Source organism: Rhipicephalus sanguineus, chromosome 7 (genome assembly GCF_013339695.2).
Source record: "Rhipicephalus sanguineus isolate Rsan-2018 chromosome 7, BIME_Rsan_1.4, whole genome shotgun sequence".
NCBI lineage: Eukaryota > Metazoa > Arthropoda > Arachnida > Ixodida > Ixodidae > Rhipicephalus > Rhipicephalus sanguineus.
The window spans coordinates 21,845,726-21,863,001 of NC_051182.1; the positions used below are offsets into that span (position 1 = coordinate 21,845,726).

The following is a 17,276-nucleotide window of genomic DNA, read 5'->3' on the forward strand; positions in this document are numbered from 1 at the left end:
CGAGTAGTCAGAGGCAGTGTCTGAAAAAAAAGCAATATTAAGGCATTCAACACAAATTTGCAAAGATGTTTTACTGTACCGGGCTACTCCTGCAGAAAAAGAGAAAGACGTCAAATAAAGGCAGTTACGATTTTAATGAAAGGATTAATACATGCAAAAGGAACCAGATGCTGTCCCGTGTAGAACAATGCTACATTTCATTACAGTCTCATGTGATGTCACCGCAGCATGCGACGACTGCGACTCAATGGCCCACGTTTGTAAGCTTCCTTGGAAGTCTGGCACAATGTCCTTGTCACCACGTGTATCGTGCACAGTGCACTCATTAGTGCTAGAGGCTCCGCTCTGACAGCCCACCAGTGCACTCGACACGGGCATCGAGTTAACTTGCCCGAGGTCGGGCCATGTGTTAGACGCAGATCGATTCCCCGTTATTCACACTGGGACTTTCCGAAGCACAATTCACCGCAATTTGTTCGACTGATGCCGATCCATTCATTGGAGCATCAGTCAGAGCGTTGAGTAACGTGAAGCACCCATCAACACGGCGATTGACCTCCCGTCGACGTCTACGATTTGCACCTTCAGATATCTCACTTTTGTTAACTCTACACTACACTGTACTGTACACACAAACAACAAATATGCGGTTTGCACTAACCTTCATTGCAAGATCCCACTCCTCCGTGCAAGATCCCATCTTGACAGTCAGTTGACTTGGAATGGCTTGGCTGGTTTGGCTACTTGACTATCCAGAACGGCAACGCATGGTCAATGGTTGCCAGCGGCTAGTTTGTTATTACACGCTACAGCGGCGGATATTCACTAATATATGGCTGCCACTTTTAAGAACATGTTATTTTAAATGACCATTTCGCAATATCAGCTTCGATACCCAAGATGATTAATTACTTGAGTTTCAGAAAGCGAAACGCGTAATTTGAAGCTTTTCAACCTAAAAGAGAAGCAGCGAGGCGAAAAAAATGCAATGACTGTGTGAAACAACCGTGCTGAGAAAATTTTCACGTAGGATATGCATCTACTTAGCGTGAAAAGGACGCGAGGAATCATATGTAAGCGCTCAGTGCATGCGTTGCATTTGTCATCCCCAAAAGGTCCCTGGAAGAACCTTTTCAGGATGATGATGATGATATGTGTTGTTTTGTGGCGCAAGGGCCAATGATGGCCAAAGAGCGCCAAAAGGTATTTGATGTGTAGGAGATGATGCGGTCAATGACAATGGCAGTGTGTAACGTTGGCTGTATATGGGCCTAAAAACGTTTGCTGTAAAGTGCGTAAGACATGAATAGCTGTTAAAAGAATGTTATGATTTCTGAGACATACAATGAGTGTGCTAGTATGGTATACATAAATGAACTTATCAAAGGAGATTCGTATGAAGGTAGCACTTCATACCTCGTCAGGGTCCTTGGAGACAAGGGCGACGAGTACGTGCTATAAGGTGTACAGTCATCGCAGCAGCGGCCTCTCAAGGTAGGCCGTGCTACGTATTTTTAGGATTAATAATATGCAGTGTGGTAGTTCTGTCAACAAAATTCAGGACTGTGTCTGTGTCAAATATTGGATCTCTTCCGAGGAACATTGCTGGGTGCAAGGGAATGTTTTCTCGGTAAGCCTGCTGAAAATACTTTTTTCTTTCAGGTTCAGCGTGCCGACACTCTAGGAGAGCGTGAAGAACTGTAAGCCCTTGACCACATTTATTGCAGGTGGGAGGGTCCTCACCAGTCAGCAAGTAGTTATGGGTAGTATAGGTATGACCTATTCTTAAGCGGCAGATCAAGTCCTCACGTCTACGGGACTTCGTCGTTGATGGCCAGTTACCTAAATAGGGTTTAATTAGGTGAAGTTTGATGTTTCTCTGTCCCACACGTTCTGCCAACAGCTTCTAAGTTTACTGCGAAGGAGTGGTTTCAAATCTGTAACAGGCACCGCTAAGGAAGTGTTGCCACCTTTCATCCCTGTTGATGTAGCAAGTTCGTCGGCAAGGACGTTTCCTTCAATCCCCCTGTGGCCCGGCACCCAACACAGAGTGACGCGCTGGTTTAACACGTACATGCCGCATAAAACAGAGTACAGATTGTGAACTACTGCATTTTTGTGCTTTTGGACTTTTACTAAGGCTTTAACTACGCTTAGAGAGTCAGTAAATATTACTGCCTTTTTTAACTCAAGGCTTTTTATGTGCTTTGCGGCAGTTAAAAGAGCGAAGGCCTCTGCTGTAAAGATGCTCGTTTCCGGGTGCATAACTCCCGATTGTGAATATGACGGGCCAATCGCTGCATATGCTACACCGGCATGCGACTTGGACGCGTCAGTGTAAAATGCTGGGCAAGCATATTTCTCTTTAAGTTCAAGGAAATGCATGTGGATATGCGCCTCTGGGGCATGTTTCGAAACTTCGACAAATGTCATGTCGCAGTCTATCTCTTGCCATGACCAGGGCGGTAGAGGGTTCGCTGGTGCCATTAGCGCATGCGTAAAAAGTGGGACATCCATGTCTTCACAGAACCTCCTCACGCGCAATGAGAAGGGCTCTCTAGCTGTAGTGCGGTTATGAAAAAGGGCCGCGCATGCAGTGTCATTAATGACAGAGCGATAAGGATGATATATATTTGCATTCACCTTCCAAAAGTATGCAACGCTAAGGTATTGCCTCTGGAAATTGAGTGACCATTCGTTGGATTCAACATAGAGACTTTGGACAGGACTAGTCCTAAAAGCACCGGTGGCAAGGCGGATGCCCAGATGATGGACCGGATCCAATACCTTCAGGGCGCTTGGTGCCGCAGAGGCATACACAATGCTACCGTAGTCCAAACGTGATCTTACAAGGCTTTTGTGTAGATTCAGTAGACACTTTCTGTCACTGCCCCATGTCGTGTGTGAAAGTATTTTGATTATATTCATAGTTTTTAGACATTTAGCTTTAAGGTACTTAATGTGGGGAAGGAAGGTGAGTTTTGAGTCTAGTATTAGACCTAAAAATTTGTGTTCTGTGCTCACAGGTAGTAACTGCCCGTAAAGCTCAATGTGAGGCTCTGGAACTAGTCCCCTCTTTTTTGTAAAAAGGACGCAAGAGCTTTTCTGGGGGTTAAGCTTAAACCCGTTTTGATTAGCCCATTTTGAGACTTTATTGAGGCCCAGTTGGATATGTCGTTCACAGATAGCGATATTACATGACTTAAACGCTATTTGCACATCATCCACATATATGGAATAAAACATGTTATGTGGGATAAAATTGCGCAGGGAGTTCATTTTTACAATAAAGAGCGTACAACTTAGTACTCCACCTTGTGGTACCCCAGTCTCCTGCACATATGGCTTAGATAACACGTTGCCAATTCTTACTCTGAACGTACGGTTGCTTAAGTAGCTTTCGATAACGTTTAACATATTACCACGGATACCAATTGCCGACAGGTCCTGCAGAATTCCGAAGCGCCACGTGGTGTCATATGCCTTTTCGAGGTCAAGGAACACTGCCAAGAAGTACTGCTTATGAACAAATGCATCGCGTATGTTAGCCTCAATGCGAACAAGGTGGTCGGTTGTTGAACGACTCTCTCTGAAGCCACACTGGTGTGGATCAAGCAGATTGTTCCATTCAAGATAATGTAACAGACGGCGATTTATCATTTTTTCAAATAGCTTGCATAAGCAACTGGTGAGCGCTATCGGGCGGTAGCTTGTTAATACAGATGGGTCTTTGCCCTGTTTTAAAATGGGGACAATGATAGCCTCTTTCCATGCGGACAGGAAGATATCCGGTGGCCCAAATATTGTTAAGTAGCGCAAGCAGTGTCATCTGAGTGTCTGCATGGAGGTTTTTAATCATGTCGTATACGACTCTGTCAGCTCCCGGTGCTGAGCTTTTGCATGTATTTAATGCAGCTCTCAGCTCGGCCATGTTAAAAGGACGGTTATATGGCTCATTTTGCTGGCAGTTGCGGTTGAGTGCCTTGCATTCCTCGGTTTCTTTGTATTTTCGGAATGATTCGGTGTAGTGCATGGAACTAGAAATGCTCTCAAAATGAGCACCAAGGGCATCTGCCTGCTCTTCCAAACTGTTTCCTTGCTCATCTACCAAGGGCAACGGATAAGTTTCCTGTCCCTTCAGCCTTCTCAGCCCATTCCATACCTTTCCTTCCTGCGTATACGAATTTATGCCAGAGATAAATTTCTCCCAGCTTTGTCTCCTCGCTTGCCGTCGGGTACGTCTTCCTTGTGATTTAGCCTGTTTAAATTCAACGAGATTTTCAGCGTTCGGATAACGGCGTAGTATGCCCCAGGCCTTATCTTGCTTCTTTCGCGCCTTTCTGCAGTCTTCATTCCACCAGGGAACACGTCTTTTGGATGAATAACCATTTGTTTCGGGAATGAACATTTGTGCAGAGTCAATGATAAAAGCAGTAAAATAGGTGACTGCGTCATCTATGTTTAAATTCTTCAAGAAATCTTGAGACAAGCGAGATGATTCCTTGAAACCCTTCCAGTCAGCCGACGCTAGCTTCCATCGAGGAAACTGTGGCAGAGAGCTTTGTTCCTCCCTTAATTTTAACAATGTAGGGAAGTGGTCACTTCAATACGGATTTCTGATCACATCCCATTCTAGATGTGGAAAAAGTGTTGCAGAACCAATTGTCAAGTCTATTGAGGAGTAAGAGTTATGCTGCGTGCTGTAGTAGGTCGGTTCCTTTTTATTAAAGAGACAGGCACCGGAACTAACTAGGAAGTTTTCTATCAATCTGCCTCTTCCGTCGCAGCGGGAGTCTCCCCACAGGCTGTTGTGGGCGTTAAAGTCACCGGCTAGAATGTACGGTTCCGGAAGCTGGTTAATTAAATTGTAAAATTCTGTCTTGCTCACTTGACAGTTTGGTGGGAGATATATTGAACAGATAGTAATTAATCGATTGAAGAGAATCCCTCGTATTGAGACTGCTTCAAGCTCGGTTTGAAGTGTGATCTGTTGGCAGGCAACAGACCTGTCTACAATAATCGCCACCCCACCGGACGAGGCATTAGCATTGTCACGGTCTTTGCGGAAAATAGCGAATTGTCGTAGAAAGTTCAATTGTTTCGGATTTAGATGTGTCTCCTGGACACAGAACACCTTAGGCTTATGGTTGCAGAGTAGTTCAGTTATGTCATCGAGATTGTGAATAAGTCCTCTCACGTTCCATTGCATTATCTGTGTGACCATGATGACAGAATAGAGGAGGGTGTTCTGCGTCTACTGGAGAACATTGGGTTATCAAGAGTCCTTTTCTGGACACTGGATTTTCTGCTTCCCTTTCGGGGCGCGCTCGATAGAGCTGCGCCGGTCTTTAGGCGCCAGAGGTGCCGGTGTTGTGTCCATTGCCTCCCGCGAGGCGCTGGACGCCCGCGCACGCAGGCTGACAGTCCGTGCTTCAGACCTAGCCTCGCGAGGCGTGGTCTTGAGGCCCGACGAACCTGGAGTCGCGGGACTCTGTAACTGAGTCGGTGGAGCAGCCTTAGCTACTGCCACCACGGGGGCGGGCGCCACAGCCAGCGGCTCGCTACAGGCGGGTCGTGGGAGTGACGCAGGCTGGTTCGACGCTGCCCCCTTACGCGCCGCATCAGCAAAGCTTCCTTTATGAAAAATGGAGCACCTTCTTCTGGCATCTTTATACGATATGTTTTCTCTTATTTTCAAGGTGATTATTTCTTTTTCTTTCTTCCAGGTTTCACAGGATCGAGAATATGCAGGATGATCGCCATCACAGTTTATGCAGTGGGCTTTGTCAGAGCAGTTTTCCGAAGAGTGGTCTTTCTCTCCACACTTTGCACAGGTAAGGTGGCCTCGACAGCTTTGAGAGCCGTGGCCATACTTCTGACATTTGAAGCATCGGCGCGGGTTTGGAATATAGGGTCTTACTCGGGTTTTTGTGTAGCCCGTTTCGAGGGTTTCTGGCAGGGTGCTTGAGGCAAAAGTTATGATTAAATGCTTTGTTGGTATTTCGGTGTTCTCTCGTCTGATCTTTATTCTTTCTACAGTGATGACATTCTGGTCCTTCCAACCATCCAAAAGCTCTGCTTCTGAAAGTTCCAGCAAGTCAGTTTCAGAGACTGCGCCTCGGACAGTGTTCAAAGATCGGTGGGGCGTTACTGTTACTGATGTGTCAGCAAAAGCTCTAATGTTAGCAAGTTTTTCATATTGTGCCTTGTCACACAGCTCCAGAAGGAGGTCGCCGCTTGCCATTTTGCTCGCTTTATATCCCGGTCCGATTGTTTGTGTCAGTGAATTCGCCACGAGGAATGGAGAAATCGCTCTTACTGGCTTCTCAGGTCTGTTGCTATGTATAACATGAGGCGGGGGAAAGACTCATTCTGCTTGAAAAGGAAGTTGACGGAGGCTTCAGTGCGCGCCCGCTTTGTGGCGGTGCGATCAGCTAGCAAGGGAAACGCTTTATGCATGACATGTATATTTCTTTCGGCAACGATGGCGGCCACCCACCACGGAGCCCAACGAGGGGACGGTACGAGTTTAGGATTACTTGCACGCGTCAGCCGTACATCATTGCTATAACCTAATGCGTCTAGACCAAGGTTGGCTATTTGCACAAGGTTAACCCTTGCCGCCAGGAAAAACGGAAGTTATTTGAAGAGAGGAGAGGACAGGAAAGGTGAACAGTGAGAGAGAAAGACGAAGATGTGGGTGAGAGATAGGAAAAGGCGACTGCCGATTTGCCCTGGGTGGGTCAGCCCAGGGGTGCCGTCTACGTGAAGCCAGGGCCAAAGGGGTGTGTTGCCTCTGCCGGGGGGCCTTAAAGGTCCAATCACCCGGCGTCGGCTCAACCCCCAGGATCCCCTTTTCCCCGGACACGGCAAAGCCACGCACGGCGGGGCGTGGGAAGGGGTCGAAATTCCCCCGTTAGCTCGGGTCCGTGGTGTCGCTACACACCAAACGCCTGCTTACGCAGACGCCCCTGCGGGGAACCTTTTCAGGACAACTTGTTAGCGCGCTCTCGATATTGCTTTTGTCATCCCCAAAAGGTATCTGGAAGAACTTTTTCAGGACAACTTGTTGTCCTCAGAAAGCACTCGCAAAGACGTTTCCGGGTCAAACCAGCTCGTGTCGTACTCAATACGCACCAAGGACATCGAGAAATGTGCGAGGACGATTGTACCATTTGAGGACGACCTCGGGACGTCGAGTGTTGTCTGGGGAGTGTTGCCACTGTTATATATAATCATCACAGTATACTCAGAGGCATGTGAATGTCACTTGCACTAGCTCACTAATGTGCTTCCTCAACAACCACATTAAATGTATCTCAGAGGTCACACCTTATTTAGACACAATATTGTCACAACACAGAAAGAACAGGACACAGGACCACGGTGCGACAAGGAAAAACAAGGTCTGTATTTAGAGATGAAAAGATCAGATGCTTCAACGTCGTCTTCCATAGAGAGAAACGGTGGTTGCTGCTCGTGCTCCTCACTTCGTTGTCCTCTGTCAACCTGCCGGCTTTTAGTCGGGACAATATGTACGTGGACCATTAACTAGTGCAACCCAATGTTCTGTATACGATAGCATCTTAACTTTTCTGACGCATACTTAATGTAACTGCGCAAAAAAACGGACGGAAACACGAAGGGCGAGAAAAGGACAAACAAGCGCAGACTATCAACTGAAGTTTTATTGCACGAACGAGGCAATATAAAGGGCAGAAAAAAGCGAGAGAGGGCAAAAAAAGAAGGAGACAAAAGGCACGAGGGACCAAATCAACAAAAAACATTGGCGACATCAGGCAAGGCACGCCCGTCATACAAAACCAAGATAACTTAACTCTTTATCATGTATGGCGACAGATGGAACACTAACGCAGGACTCAGAATTCTTATGAATATGCGCAGCCTCAACTAGTTCCCGCGCTCTTTGGTTCTTATGCTTTGGTTCTTTGGTTGATTTGGTCCCTCGTGCCTTTTGTCTCCTTCTTTTTTTGCCCTCTCTCGCTTTTTTCTGCCCTTTATATTGCCTCGTTCGTGCAATAAAACTTCAGTTGATAGTCTGCGCTTGTTTGTCCTTTTCTCGCCCTTCGTGTTTCCGTCCGTTTTTTTGCGCAGTTACATTAAGTATGGATCATTACCAACTAGCCCAACTTACCACTCTTTTGATTTTCTGACGCACTTGTCTTGACAAGATATACATTCTTTGCATGTTGTGCCATGCTTGTGCACGGTTTCACATGTACGTACCTCAGGAGGCGTCTGCAGTTTTGTTAAAGAGCTTCTCTCTCTCTGATTTAGTTGCACAAAAAGTGCTCTTGTGCACCTATGTGTTTACGTATACCAGCCACAGAGTGCGAAATCATGAACTTGCATCTGTACAAGAGCAAGCTCACTGCTGCCACCACAAAGACTGAATAGCTCATGTAAGCCTTATGATGTCGCAACTGTAAATACCTCTATCTTCAGGTTATATAGCTGTTCAAAGTGCCTCATTTCTTCCTTCATTGTGGTAAGCGTGTGCTAATAACTGCTCATGCTGTTCAGCAATGCACTTCGACTTGTGTCATCGTTTGGAAGCTCACTCTTGAAGAAGCCTAACTTGTAAAAATTTGGTGGCTTTCACCCTTCGAAATAATATGTGAACGCCACATGCCAAGTTATCAGTTTTCATGCATGATATCAAGGAGCCAAATTTGGAACATGGAGGTATGATTGAAATTTACCACTCAACTTTACTCAAGTTCACGAATGCACGTGAATATGCCTCTTAAACTACAGGGGTACAGAGAAAGACCGAGAGGGCCGGAGTTAAAAAAGGCAAAGCTGGGAAATTAACCAGATTGCACTGATTTGTTGTCCCACGCTGTGAGAGGAGAAAGTAGGTAGAAAAATAATAAGGAAACTGTGAATGCAAGAACAAGTGATGCGCATGCATACACAAAAGCGTTCATCACAGATTGACGGACTGTCATAAAACTGGGTTGTTTTGAGAAATTTCAATAGTGCGCTTTCAGACCGCAGCACAGACAATGCTTGAGATGCACACTTTTTCACGTTACATGACAAAAGGACCTCTTTTTTAAAGGAGCAATTGGGAGAAGCAACAAGTGCTTTATGTTGTAGATCATCGGCTACATGGAAACACATGTGTAACACTGAGTGTGTGAAAGGCTGTTTACCTCATAATATGATGCTAAAGCTGTCAGCCACTTTCATATCCACTGCAGTATGAATACCTCTCAATGCAATTTGAAGTTGCCCATCCTGTGTCAAATGACTGCGTTTTATGTAGCGCAAATTTTCTGATCTGCTTACTCTCTGCATTGTTTATCTGCATTCACTTTGGCACCCTTTGCGTTACCCTTTGCATTACAAATAGGACAGACCACTACTCTCAAGTGACGTCTTCACTATGTCACATCCCTATTCAATAGGTCGTAAGACTTGTTTTAAATTATCAGTTTACCAACGTGACACTCCTTTAGCGAGCTCAATCATGTAGATATTTAGCTGCAGTCATTTTACAGACATTCTGCATTGCCAAAGATCTATCTCTTGACATTGTGCCCCTTATTCTTTTTCCGTTTAGTTCGATCACTTGCTTCAGTCCTTATTTTGTAGCATCTTCAACAGTATCATGACAAAAAAAAGAGCACCACAACAATGCCATAATGGCTATAGTTGGTGCTTAATTTCCTTGTTTCGTGCTGGTGTGTTACCAGTTAGCACGTAAAAGGAGACAGCAGTGTAATAAAAGGCTTCACAGAAAAAAAAAGAACGTCTGTGGATCGTACCCACACCTGACAACACTCTGCCACCAACCTGCGGCGTTAGCAAACTACGCCGCACAATACACACTGTTTCGCTTACTTAATTTCTAAGAGAAAAGTTGGAGCAGAATATGTGCGAGTGCTTGGGTACGATGTGCGATCGTATTTATTATTTAAGCAGATATTCCGCGATCGTATCTCGCCTGGCGTCGCTCGCTTTTCTCGTCTCTTTGCTGTTGGTTGTCATTCACCCGCACGTGACATCATACAGTTTTATGTGTCATCACTGCAGATACTGGCTTTTGGTGAAGCTGTTGGGTCGCCCAGGCACAAACTTGAGCAGCTAGCTTGATCCCCAAGGCTCTTTGACACTTAGTCGGTGATCGCGCGAAATCAGTACGACGTACGCCGCCAACCCCCTTGCATCTGACGTGCTAGTCGATATCTCACTCGATCACAAATTCAGCACGGGATTTCGATCAATTGCCTAAGCGAACGAGCGGCGACATCAGCTCATCACGAAAGCTTGCTACATTTTCCTTCAACGCAACAAAATACATTGTCTTGTGTAAAAGCGTTACTGCTTTATAGTAGCCCTACGGTTCATTGAGAATGTAAAGCCGCACAGCTACACTGGCAGAAGCCTGTCGTCTGCTATAACAACAACAAAAAATACAGATCTGCTGAAAGAGTATTTGACTTGCGCTGTAGCAAAATGTTCTTTAAAATAAGTTGGTAGTTTTGTATTTATAATATTCTGCCTAATAATATGCATTCACTGTTTATTTCAACTCTTCGATGGTTTTGTTTTCTTTTTTTAAACAAAAGAAGAATGTAAGTCAAATGCATCCACAGCCAAAGCCAAATGCTATCTTTCTTTGTGTTGTCACGGCTGGTCTCGGCGTCTCGTTATGTCCAGTGGAACTTCAAGGCAAAAGCATTAATATCGGGTGCGTGCGAAAGCGCCTTCCATCGTTTGTGCGATGTCTAAAGATTGCGCGCAATTCTCGCGGTTCTTGGAGCTTCGGTCAAGTACGAGCTGTTCAAGGAATCGGCGGAAGAAGACGGCGCATGTGATGGCCGACTCCCGTGGCTACTTACTGCACCGCTGCATGAAAGAAGCTAAAGGTAAGTGGCACAGGATATTTTGCAAAGTATGCAACTTAGTGCAAAGCTGTTTTACTGCATACGGACGAAACGTTGTAAAGACTCAGCCTTACGCACCTCTATGGGTGACGGACATTGTGCGCGTTACCAATTCGCCTTGACGATGCTCGTTTGAGCAGAGCCATGACGCATTGGCGCGGTCGTACGGAAGCAAATATGTAGCAACTGCGAGAATATGCATGTGTATGATGATCGATTTTTTGTTATGTGTATTGTAGTGAGCGGCACTTGCGTTGCATCGTTGTTAAAAGCTGCAACGCGATTTATAGTTTGTCACCATCGTGTTCACGTTCGTGTGCGATATAACTTGCAACTTGGCTTCTTTCTGCTTGCCTAGCGTCGAAGTGGTGGTAATAAGCAGAAATTAATGAAATGTTTATTATGCAATTGAACTGTGGCTTGAGTTAGTTAAACGTAGTTGTTTTTGATGAAACAGTAACCTGGACCCGTGCCTCGAGTGTAGAGACGTTCGTGCTGTCTGTGTGTATGCGTGTGCATCACCTTTGCTTGTCAGTAATATTGTACCAATGAGCATCCACGTTACACGTCGGACAGTTGTGAAAACTGGCATGCAGACTTCATATTCTGCCAGAGTGTTGTTTACACATGAATGCACTGTCAGCATGCAATTGTATACATTAAGCTGCCAGTGGTATAATTAGCATAGTCCTGTGTGCTTGCTGATGAAAGGATGTATACTGACGAGGCAGAAAATTCTCTGATAAGGCTAGTTAGCTCATCAGGCGTGTGTTTTAGCGCAAACGGGACATGAAAAGAAATAGGACATGTAATGACAGGATCAGCGCTGTTACAAGTGTCCCTTCTCACCGTATCCTATTTGGACTACAGCATCTGTGTTTGTATCGCTGTAGCAGCTGGCTTTTGTGTTATGCTTTTCTTGCGTATGTAATGCTACAGTTCTAATCAAAATAGATGGTGAATATAAAACATGCTCTTCGACAGAACAAAGTTCATGCTGCTACACTGAACACTTAAATGGGTGGTGCCACCAAATTTTCAGGCTATAACAAGCCTGCTGCCGTAGGCTTCCTCTGTATGCAAGGTCACCCTGCACAAAGTGCTGGACACAGCAAATGTTTAGAATATATTTTAATTTGCTTCCAAAGTGTGCCCAAGTTCTTGAAATCGAGGCCCAATGCTAGTGCATCTGACGCAGACGTCACTGTGTAGGAAGTGTAACGAAAGATTTAGTGACGTGTAATTAGCGGTGACCCACAGCACCGCTGCACCGACAAAGCCGAGAGAGTGCCGGCTACGAACCTACACTCACTCATTTTTCTCAGCGTGTTGCCGAACTAGCCAAGCTTGCTGGTATTCTGCAAAGTGCTTCACATCATCACGCGAACCAGTGACAATAAAGAATGTTAGTTTGTTCACACGCTTTGCATTAGCATACCGGGTTACCGTAGCCGTAAACGTGCGAGGCTAGATAAGTAGGGCCACCTGGCAGCAGGAAGATAAAACAGGCAAGCACCGAATCAGCCTTTTCAATTTTCCTGCGCTGCCCTCTGCCGTTTGTTAGGGGCCGGGACAACAGGTATTGCCAGAAGAAAAGCCTCCGAGATGAAAAGACGTTTCGTAACTATTCCGCTGGGGCAAGGGCGCACGCACCGTGGCATCGTGAAAGAGGCGGATTGTTGTTGCAAAAACCTAGTGTATTCTACTTCTCTGTCGGAGTAAATTCTTTGCAACGGTGTAGTACCGAATGCGTTACCTTTTTAAAAAATTTTTCGCCGTGGTCACTCAGCGAAGACGAAGAAACACGCCTGTAATTGTGGTTGCACGAAACGTCACAAGATGTCGATACCGTTGTCCAGTAACCTGGTATTCCACAAACACCTCTGCATATTCTGGAATGCCGTACACTAATGTTCTCTATGAGAATATTTTAGCAAGTGTTGAAGGCATCCGGACAGTTACTTGCGTGTGTTACAGCTTTGTGGGCCCAGATGTTCAAACTTCCTACACAGTGACATCAGTGTTTAACTCTGCACCCAGAAACCCAAAGTCATTTGCATAAATAAGGTGGCATTGCATTATTTAGCAAGAATATATGGATTGAGCGTGCATCATGTTTCATGGAGCACTAAGAAACGTTTGCCACAAGGAATGTGCAAGCCACAAATTTGATGGCACCACCCCTTTAACAAAAGCCCGCTGCATGCTCAGTTGCCACTTGCTTGAGCATTTTTGAAACATATTCCCATTCCTCACCACACTGACACGTCTCATTGAGGGCAACATTACCATGGTTTGAGTTCTTTTTTTAAAAAATATGAAGCTGCATAGAGGATGCTTCTGTGTCTAATATCGGTGTCACACGTGCAGTTTTGATCGCGATCAAGGTCGATCCGGATCGGATTTCTTGATCGCGATCAAAAATCATCGCTGCTACACGGACCAAACTAATCTGGATTGAGTTTGGTGCAGACATAATTCCAGTCGTGATCTGAGCCAGATCTCGATGCACAGATCGTGATCGTCTTGATCTTGATCGGGCGTGATCGCGATTAGACATGACCGTGTAGCAGCGCCTGATCCCGATTGAGCCTAATTCGTATCGGCCTTGATCGCAATCAAAATTGCTCGTGTGACACCAGTATTACATGTATATCATAACATTAATGACAACCAACAGACAACCTAGGCAAGGAAAGCATCGGGGATGTTATTTGCAGTAATTACGATATAAATGTGAAGAAATTAAATTGGATGAATAGACAACTTGCGACCAGCAGGGACTGAATGAACCTGCAACGTTGAAGTAATGCGTCCGATCCTGTAACAAATAAGGTACGACAGCGGTCGTCCTCCCGTACACTTTATTGGGTATATCTGTGTATTTAAAGCTGAGAGTGTTAGCCAATGCTGCTCGTAGCCGTGGCGGCGAATGTGGAACATTTTCTTTTTCTTGCTGGCGTCACATGGCACGTGATCTAAATTTCTTGACATTTATATCATAATTACTACAAATGACATCTCCTATATCTTCCTTGGCATGATTGTCTGTTGGTTGTCTCTAATGTTGTGTCTAATGAAGAAAATGATCCCTTAAATTCCCTTTATTTCGTTAAAGGTATATATATAACTCAGAAATATCAGGTAAACTATACTCCCATCTCACAAGTTGGTCGCACTGCTGTGGAGACTGCTTAGCCAATAGGAAAAGGTAAAATCCCTCAAATTGTATTCATCCATGCTGTGCTGGCTGCTTTGCATCTCCATTTTGTCTAAAGGCACTTGTTTGGCAAGTAAAGCGAGCATATGGCAGCACAGGAAAAAAACAAAGCATTGCGTCATCGCTTGAAGCGGGTGCCTTCTGAGTCAAACTTTTCAACTCGTCATTGTGCACTGTTGCCCATAATGTCTAAAGTGATGCTTTTTATTTGATTAATATTTGTGTCCTGGTACTTCAACCGCAATGTGTTTGCGAATATTTTGCATTCTTTCAAAGATCCACTCTCATAATCTTAGCAGGTGTGAGCGAACAAGCACCTGATCTCAATAATAAAGACAAAACATACCTTATGCTTTGTCCTCAGCATGAGATGACACAAAGTGATAGCTGATTGCGTAGTTTATTTTTTTGATGTCAAGATGGGGGGGGGGGGCAAGTAGCAATCATGAGATCGCATCAAAGCAGGTGGTCACATCTGATGGATGCGGCCATGTCGCTTTATAATCACGATCACCAGCAGTTACCTTTTTAATTATTAGTCCTAGGACGTACGTGCAAAGCAGTATTAGTGTGTCACATATCGCTCTGACGTAGCATGTGCCAAACAAATGCGAACATCTCGACCTTGCCAATTCTAAGGCAGTTGTATGTAGAACTATGTTTTGCTTCATAAGCATGTGGCTTGCTTACACCTCATAGCTTCCACATTGCTGGAACGAGCTTGTGAGATGAAGCTAGTTGTCGATAGTGAAAAACGAGGAAAAATAATTGAACTGCTTATATTACAACAACAAAATCCGTTCAGGATGACTCAGTCCTAAAGAAAGTAGTTCATGGGGAGATGGAAGCTTGAAGAGGTGAAAAATGCTTGAACGCGGGGTGTCACTGGAGCCGACGTTTCAAGAAGTGGTCTTTTCTTCAAGGTAGTTGCTGCCATGAAGAAGACAAGACCACATGTTGAAACATTGGCTCCAGCAACACCCTGAAGGATTTTTCATCTCTTAAAGAAGGTGTGATATTCGAGAAAAATTCACAGAAAAGATCAGGAGGAGGAGCTGTCGCCATTTTAATGTGAAAGAGATTTCATGCTTCCGAGAGGTGGGTAGACATTGTCTAGTGGCTACGACATTACGCACAGTGTATAATAGTGTGGGAAGGTGCTTTCTTTACGTGTTGTCACGAGGTGTTTTCAAACAAAGCAACTGTTTATTGTCGCTTTGTCACCTGTTGATAAAGATCGCTTAAAATAGGTGTAGTGAAGGAATCGGTACAGGCCTCTTACTTTTGTGTGACTGATTTACCTTTTCAACACATGAAAGTTCATTTCAGATAAAATAATGAAAGCTCTAAAAGCTTTATTCATAATACAGCTGGTGTGTTTTAACAGTATACCTTGATACTGTTCAGTGCTATCGATGTGCTCGAGTAATGCGTAATGTGACAAAAATAATAGTATTTGACCTCAGAGACTGCATACGCACATTTACACAACTTCAAATGTGTGTGGCTTTGACAGCATGCTAAAAGTTTCTGGACAAGTTTTTGTTTCACTCCTAGTGAGCGTTCTGGTAGTGCTCGCTGTGTGGGAAGTTATGTTGTCACGGTATAATTGGACGTTTCATTGTCAGCCGACTCACCTCACTTAAGCCCTGCATCCCGTTCATCTTAAGCTGTTTGGCTCAGTTCCAAGAAAATGTGGCTCAGTTCCTTTTAGGGGCGAAGCTCCTTAAGGCGGCACCCGTTCGTCCCTCGTAGTCGTCGTCATCGTAGTAGTCCGTAACAAGTCTTACGCTTTGACCTCCAAGGTGGTGCCGGTGGGAGATTTCTCCTGTGCGTTGTTGAACAATAAAAAATTCGCAGCGTGCGCGTTAACTAAAAGCCGAATTCTTCTGTCTCTCATTCCCCATTAGCAGCCATTGGCATGTTCCAGTAGGAAACGTTAGTAGAAGTAGAAGTGTAAGTGTTAGCTAAAAGCCGACTTCTTCTGTCTCTCATTCCCATTAGCAGCCATTGTTTACCTCCAAGGTAGTGCCTGGTGAGATTTCTCCTGTGCGTGATTAAACAATAAAAATTTTGTTCAAAACGCCGTTGATTGATGAAATAAACCAACGAAAGACGCCAGATGTTTTGTAAAAGCAGAACGAATAAACGCCAGATGTTTTTCTTAAAGTGTAGTAGTAGTAGTTGTATGTAGCCACCTCGCCCGATCGTCAACGGGCGAGGTGGACCGGCAACGGCGCGAGGACCCTGCCGTACGAGAGTTAAATCACACTAAAAGACATACTTTGCGGGCGATACACTCTAGTGAGCTTTCAACTTTTCGTCTTAATGTACATGATAAAGAAATTATTTCTACGAAAAACGCAAGGCACACCTTGAGCAATATATTTGGTTTTGGGACGCTAAATGGAACCATGAGGCGATGCGAAGCCGGAGCACTTGCACGATCGCGTTCCGTTGGCTTTTGTTGGGCATGCTACCGACCTCGCGACGTGGAACGCGCGTCCTGTCTTCCCTCTAGCCTTGCCTTTAATTCGCACAGGGCGAGCGGGGAATGCGGTCGCTCTTGGCGCTCTTTCGCTCGGGAGCGGACTTCTTCCTTGCATTTCACCGATCACAAGTGATAATGAAGGGACCACGTAAACCAACAGTACAATAAAAGTTTGATGTTTAATATATACACGATGTTTCACACTCTTTATATTATGTACTGGGCGCATTTCACGGAAGAGTTTCACGGTTTACAGATGATTCTCTCCGTAGCTTCGCCCCACTCATCATCATTCACCCCGTGGATATGCTGTGATTTTTTTAATATGCTGTTTTTCTGTGAGGAGGGGAGAGGGAGACGCACGCTTCTGTCACGCAATGTGACTTGAAGATTAGCTTTTGATTGTTAGAAGACATATCTCACATTCTGAAAAAACCAGCAGAATGTGCCTCTGTCAGTGTTGCCTCTTCTCGTGCGGGCAAGTTGTGTATTGGAGAACCGGTCATTCTGCTATTACACGGAGGGGTGGTTGTAGCAAGTGGCACTTAATACATAACTTCAGACTGAGTAACCTGTGAAAGGATACTTTCATGCAGACAGTATTACATCGGCCAGAGTGCACATGCCTTGGTGGCAAGTAGAAGCACAA

General features: G+C 45.0%; 1 protein-coding gene across 1 annotated transcript in view; it reads right to left on the bottom strand.

Moving 5' to 3' along the window:
* Positions 1–5,275: 5,275 nt before the first annotated feature.
* Positions 5,276–17,276, bottom strand: part of LOC125759086 (neurofilament heavy polypeptide-like) — a 46,499-nt gene continuing 34,498 nt past the window's right edge. Inside the window, exon 3 of the mRNA XM_049417342.1 lies at positions 5,276–5,561. Coding sequence (XP_049273299.1) covers positions 5,276–5,561 — 286 coding nt within the window. The remainder of the gene's footprint in view (positions 5,562–17,276) is intronic.